At 43.5% G+C, this 6,000-nt stretch overlaps 1 protein-coding gene across 1 annotated transcript; it reads left to right on the top strand.

Moving 5' to 3' along the window:
- Positions 1-4,579: 4,579 nt before the first annotated feature.
- LOC117893515 (choline-phosphate cytidylyltransferase A-like) lies at positions 4,580-6,000 on the top strand. The gene is made up of 3 exons (XM_034800155.1): positions 4,580-4,755; positions 4,825-5,148; positions 5,210-6,000. The coding sequence occupies exons 1-3, from the start codon at positions 4,606-4,608 to the stop codon at positions 5,870-5,872; spliced, it is 1,137 nt and encodes a 378-aa protein (XP_034656046.1). The 5' UTR covers positions 4,580-4,605; the 3' UTR covers positions 5,873-6,000.

The following is a 6,000-nucleotide window of genomic DNA, read 5'->3' on the forward strand; positions in this document are numbered from 1 at the left end:
GCGGTTTTTGTGGAGGGGGCCAGAGGGTCCATCGATCAGTTGGCTCGCTCGCTCGATGGCTGCTGGCTGTTCATTAAATGTGTCATAAAATGTTGGCTCACCCCGTCTCGTAAACGTGGCCAACAAATAATCTAATTAAGAAAGCCTCCCAGAAATCAGAACCAGATTCAAAGACGAGAAGGCCTGGCATTGGAGGGAGCGTCATAAATAAAGTAAATCTGAAGCCAGAAGGCAAGTCATTAAATTTATGGCCACTGACCGATGAAAATCAAAGCATTTAATTTAGATTTTAATGGGCAGCAAATCCTTGTTTGGTTCTAGGTCCTGTGCAAATAACCAAGCAAATGATAAGCCATGGTGGCCATTTTGGAGGCCATAGAAAATGAAAGAAAAACAGCCAGGAGAGCGGATGTGAATTTGTTGGACTTTTATTAGCAATTAGCATAATTTTCTACAATTAATTGGTAAACAACCAAAAGAGCGTCCAGTCTAGTAATTATCGTTAATTTCCAGTGACTTTTCAGCCGAAAAAGGATGCCCCAAAAGGACGTTGAAGGTTATCCATATGGCCAGAGTATGAGGGAATAATCGTAGTAGAGGTACTCTACCCAAACGAAAGAAATTCAAAGCGCGTTCGATTTAAGTCTCATATCTAAGCATCACAGTTGCTCCGTTTCCTCTACGTTTTCATCCTTTATCTAATTGTCATAACGTAAAATCCATTTCCATGCCAAATGAAAAATTAATTGGGTGAAAAATGTTGAAGCTATTTACACTTTTGATTCTCATTTGATTGCCTCGCACACAGAAAGTCGGAGAGAAAATCTCTGCAGTCTCTATCTTTTGCTATGGATTTTCCTCTGTTGATTTAGTTGAACAAATATTCTGATTTTCCTAAGCATAGTTTTCCAGCATGGAACGCTGCCATTTAGTGGAAAATGCAAATGGAATTTTTATTTGGCTTAATTTTGAATGCTTAATGAATGATTCAATGAAGGGACTCTGAATGTCTCTGAATGTTAATCCGCTCTCGACAGTCTCTGAGAATGCATTTGATGTGAATTTTATGTAAATTAATGGCACTTTAAATACAACAAAGCAGCAGCAGGAGGATACAAGTGCCTGGGGGAGATTTTCCACCCTGAATTAAGTGTAATACAATCTGAAAGCTACTCGTAATTAATTTGCAAGCGTGCCAGTAAGTAAGATGACACTTGTACTCGTGATTAAATGATTGAAATAAATACTCCGAGAGTATTATTGACTTTATCTGAATTTTCAAGCTGAAATTCCAAGCTTGTTTCCCATTAACGAATTTTCTCTTTTATCTACAGCTTTGATTTTCCTGCATAATTCATTGAAAATAAGCCGCCAGGCATCACAAGTTTTTTTTATTGATTGATAATTAATTTCCAATTGATTTTAAGGACGCAGGCATCTTCATCATTCTCCCCAAGCAGCAATTTTAAGCAAAGTTGTTGCCAGAGTTTTCCCCTGCAATTTTCCGCATCTTAGAAGTCAAAGTTCTGCCTTCAATTTTACGCAGCTTAGAAGTCAGAGTTTTCCCTGCTATTCCCCCATTTTAGAAGTCAGATTGCTTGCTGCATTTTCCGCGTCTTAGAAGTTTCAGTTCAGCTGCACAATTAGCGGAAAATTGTAATTATAATCACTCTGGAAGGCCATGTACTGCTGCTGCCACTGGCATTGAAAGTTAATTGATATTAAGTACACTGCTGTCTAAAGATAGTTTTTCGTGACGCCCAAAAAAAAGGTGAACGCCAAGCGACAACTTTAATTAAGGCCCCGCGCGATGACACCACCTGACACCTTGACACCTGACTTGGCCCGAAGACCGAGAACTTGTCCGACTCGTTTCGTCTTGGCCCTCAAAGCCCCTTCCCATCCATGGGCCTGGACAAGCCTGGGGACAAGACACCCCAGCCAAGGGGCAAGTAGTAGCCAGTGCATTGCAATCCGAGGGCGAAGCGTTGCAAGGATTTTAATTTACTTTTTCTTTTGTTCTCAACTTTCGTGGAGAAAGTGCTGCCGTTTGCTCTTTCGCTTTTCCGAGGGAAAGCAGGAGCAGGGGAGAAACATTGGAGGACTGCAAATTGCAGGGAAAGCAACAAATCGTTGGATCCGATGACACGCAGTGGAGTTGCTTGTGTTTGCATGTCCAGCCAGTAAATCTCCGGACCAAATGCCGGCAGTAAGCAACTTTTATGGTTACATCCTGCACATCCTGCTAGCTCCTTCGTGCTCCTTCGTGTGGCACCTGCCAGCAGCAGCAGCAGAAACAGCAACAGCACCAGTATTTATTTGCCAGCGATGTTCATGGAATCGTTTACCTCCTGCTTCCCCCTTTTTATTATCGCTGTCGCTCGGTATTTCTCCATTTGTTTTTTCACGAATTTCTCTGCTCCTCGTCTAAGTCCTGCGATTATCTGCTGAGTGGCAAAGTGGCGTAGTGGTTTATGTTAATCAGATGCCGTCCCAGTCCACAGATTGTTTAAATCCAAAATGCAATCATTATTTATGGCGCCGCACAGTCCAATTTCGGACACAAGTACAAATAGCTCGCAATCGATGCGAATTTATGCAGAATTATCGCAGAAGGTTGTGTTACTATGTGCCATGAGTTTTTCTTCGCTTTTATGTACTGAAGGTATCTTCAGTGACTCTGCTTTTGGCGTAATTGAAGTGTTTAGAGGGTTTTGGCAGGCGCAAATGAGGCTAAGATGTAAATGTTATGGTTGTTATGGAAGGTAAATGAGGTAGGGATTTGTGTGTTTCTTTTGTTTCTTGGATATTGCTTAGTTATTTGCTTCGTTTCTTGGCTTTTTTCGTAGCAGGAGCTGGTGCTTCCGTCTCTGGTGAAGTAAATTCTGTGATTTCTTGAGCAAAAAAATAGAGTTGGCTTAGTAGAAATGTTTTCCCTTTCTACTCGTGTGCATCCCCCCTAATTCTCTTCTTTCCATCACTTACTACTCATTAAATCCTCGCTATGACCAATACGATCTGCCCTGGCCCTGCAAATGGCAGGTTGCATTCCAAATTAAAGTCAACATCAAATATTGGCCAACATTTTACCCACTGGAAATGGAAATTAGAGCGCAGCGCAATGCCAAAAAAATGTACAAATAAATTAAGCGACTTAGCGCCAAAGCCAACAAATTAAGTGCAGAATTGTACCCCGCTCCCGATAGTATCTCTGTTTCGCTCTCTGCATGACTGTGTGTGTGGCGCAAATCATCGCTGTATCCGCATGGCTTTTACAAATTTGATGATGTTTTTCGGGTGTGTAGTCTCTGCACTCTCCACTCCTCTCCCCTCATCACTGGCAGCACGACGTGAATTTAGTTTTCTAGTGCAAATTACATTTCGGTCTGCATCCGCAGACAGCAGGGAAAATAAATATACGCCACACACACACGTGCACAGACAATCAGTGAACGGTGTATGGGGGAGGCCAAGCTCTAACAGGTAATGGCAAAAACAAACAGGAAGAATAACAGGAAGAACGGGAAAAGCAACAACAGGGAAAAGAAGAGCAGTGGAGCGGGGCAACAATGATAAAGTGTCAAAAACAACAAACAGAGATACACAGAGAAAATGAAAGCGGAAGTTGTTATGCAAATTTTCTATTAAATGTTCTGTTTTGTTTTAGTTGTTTTGGTTTTTGTTACGAGCATTGTTCTTCCTGTCTCTGCAGCTCTTCCATTATGAGGAATACGGTACGGGAGCGCCCATGAATGTTGGCCAACCCATGAGGCTGTGTCGCTTGCTCTGGCTGTGCCTTGTTACTTGTGTTTGCTTCTGTTTTAGCCTTTCGCATTGGACATCAAATGAAAGTATTAAAGAAAATTTTGACACTTTGGTCCCTGAAAAATCTTCCAGGCAAATTGTTTCTTGTAGTTTCGTTTTTTCTAAAAAGACTAGGAATAAATCGGAATACACTTTCCGGATTTAAGTCACCAATTTAAACAATTAAATTGCAATTATATGTACATTTATTAAACCTATTTAATTTGTACATATTATCCCTTGCCTTTTCATTGTCTTAAAAAGGTGTTAAGGCTGTAAATATCTCTTTAGCCTCTCCACTATTCCCTTCTTGCTTTGGTGTAATTCCCATCTGCTGTTTCTATAAGCATTGCTTACAGTCCATTAGCTTCTTTCTGATACTTAAGGGGACCTGCTCCCAGAGCTTATGCACTAAGAAAGCAAAAGCCGCCTAACTTTCCCTCTCCTTGTACATATTGCTAAAGCCGCTCCAAACCCGCAAAAACTCCTTAAAAATCGAACATCTTTTGCAGCAGACACTTGAAAATTAAGTCGATAAATTGGAAAATGAGAAAGGCAGAGAGGTGGCTGTGCATGTAAGTGCGAGAATAGGTATCGAATTGGGTGACAGTGCCTATCAGAGCTTCCTAGTTTCTGCCCTGTCGGATCCTGAATCTCCGTCAATACACATCGCAGTGTGCCGATCATTTTGTGCATAGTTAAGATACAAACATTTGTAAAGCCGATTGTTTAGTCAACCGCTTGGAAGCGAACTGAGTAGTTCAATTTTATATTTTCTAAAAATTAAAAAAAATTAAAAAAATGTTCGAACCCGAATCTCCAACAACATCAGGGCGATCAACGCCCTTTCATGATTTCGAAACGGATCAACAGCTGGAAGATAATACAACGGATTCTGAGTCGGGCCAATGCCCAACCTTGTCCCAATATGATCTTAACTTTGATAAATATGTAAGCAAGGTAGGGCACAGTCTGTCCCAGTGCCACGCCTAAAGGAACCGTTTTCCCATGACCCCTTAGCCGTTTATGAAGCCGTGTCCCTATGCCAATGATGTGCAAGCCTTGGAGGAACTAGAGGCCTGCGATTACACACAGCGCATCACATACGAGATGGCCTGTGCGGGGCAGACGAAGCGTCGTGTGCGCATCTATGCGGATGGTATCTATGATCTGTTCCATCAGGGTCATGCCCGACAGCTGATGCAGGCGAAGAATCTCTTTCCGAATGTTTATCTGCTTGTGGGAGTCTGCAGCACCGAGCTGACGCTCAAAATGAAGGGTCGCACCGTGATGAATGGCTTGGAGCGCTACGAGGCAGTGCGCCATTGCCGCTACGTGGATGAGGTGAGTGGCCAGACGATGATCCACAAGGGATCTCAACTCAACCGGTCGATATGTCCCGCAGGTTGTTGCCAATGCACCCTGGACACTCACTGATGAGTTCCTGAACGAACATAAAATTGATTTTGTGGCCCACGATGATATACCCTATGGTGGGTCTGGGGGCGTGGGTGACATCTATGCCCATCTGAAGGAACGCGGCATGTTTGTGGCCACCGAGCGTACGCCGGGTGTGTCCACCTCGGACATTGTGGCACGCATCGTTAAGGATTACGATCTCTTTGTGCGCCGAAATCTGGCACGCGGATACACCGCCAAGGAGCTGAATGTCTCCTTTCTCTCCGAGAAGAAGTTCCGTCTGCAAAATAAAATGGACGAACTGAAGGATCGGGGCAGGCGGGTGAAGGTCGACCTCCAGGCCAGATGGGAGGCCAAGTCTCGCGATTTGATCAAGGCCTTTTTGCAGGCCTTTGGCCGCGAGCGTCTCTTCTCCATCTGGCGCGAGTCCAAGGGCAAGATAATGAGTGCCTGGGGCTCGAATACTTCCCTGGCAGCAGAAAGCTTCTGTGATTCCGATCAGGACGATAGTGAGGATGAGTATATGGACGCTATGTCAGCTAGCGACAGTGTCCTGGAAGCGGCGCGCGGGCATGCCGCTGCTTCGGAAAATGCCAACAATTTGAGCCGTTCCAGCAGCTCACCCGAGGTGGGGTCTGGAAATTTTTAAGGATCCAACCTTGAAAATGTTTTTTGTTTTGTTCTTTGACTTGTTAAATTTTTGTTTGGATGAAACACACACAATGAGACCACACAGCGAAATATAAAAGGGTGATGGAGGGGTCGCATTAAATGAAA

The sequence above is a fragment of the Drosophila subobscura genome, chromosome J, assembly GCF_008121235.1.
Source record: "Drosophila subobscura isolate 14011-0131.10 chromosome J, UCBerk_Dsub_1.0, whole genome shotgun sequence".
Taxonomy (NCBI): Eukaryota; Metazoa; Arthropoda; class Insecta; order Diptera; family Drosophilidae; genus Drosophila; species Drosophila subobscura.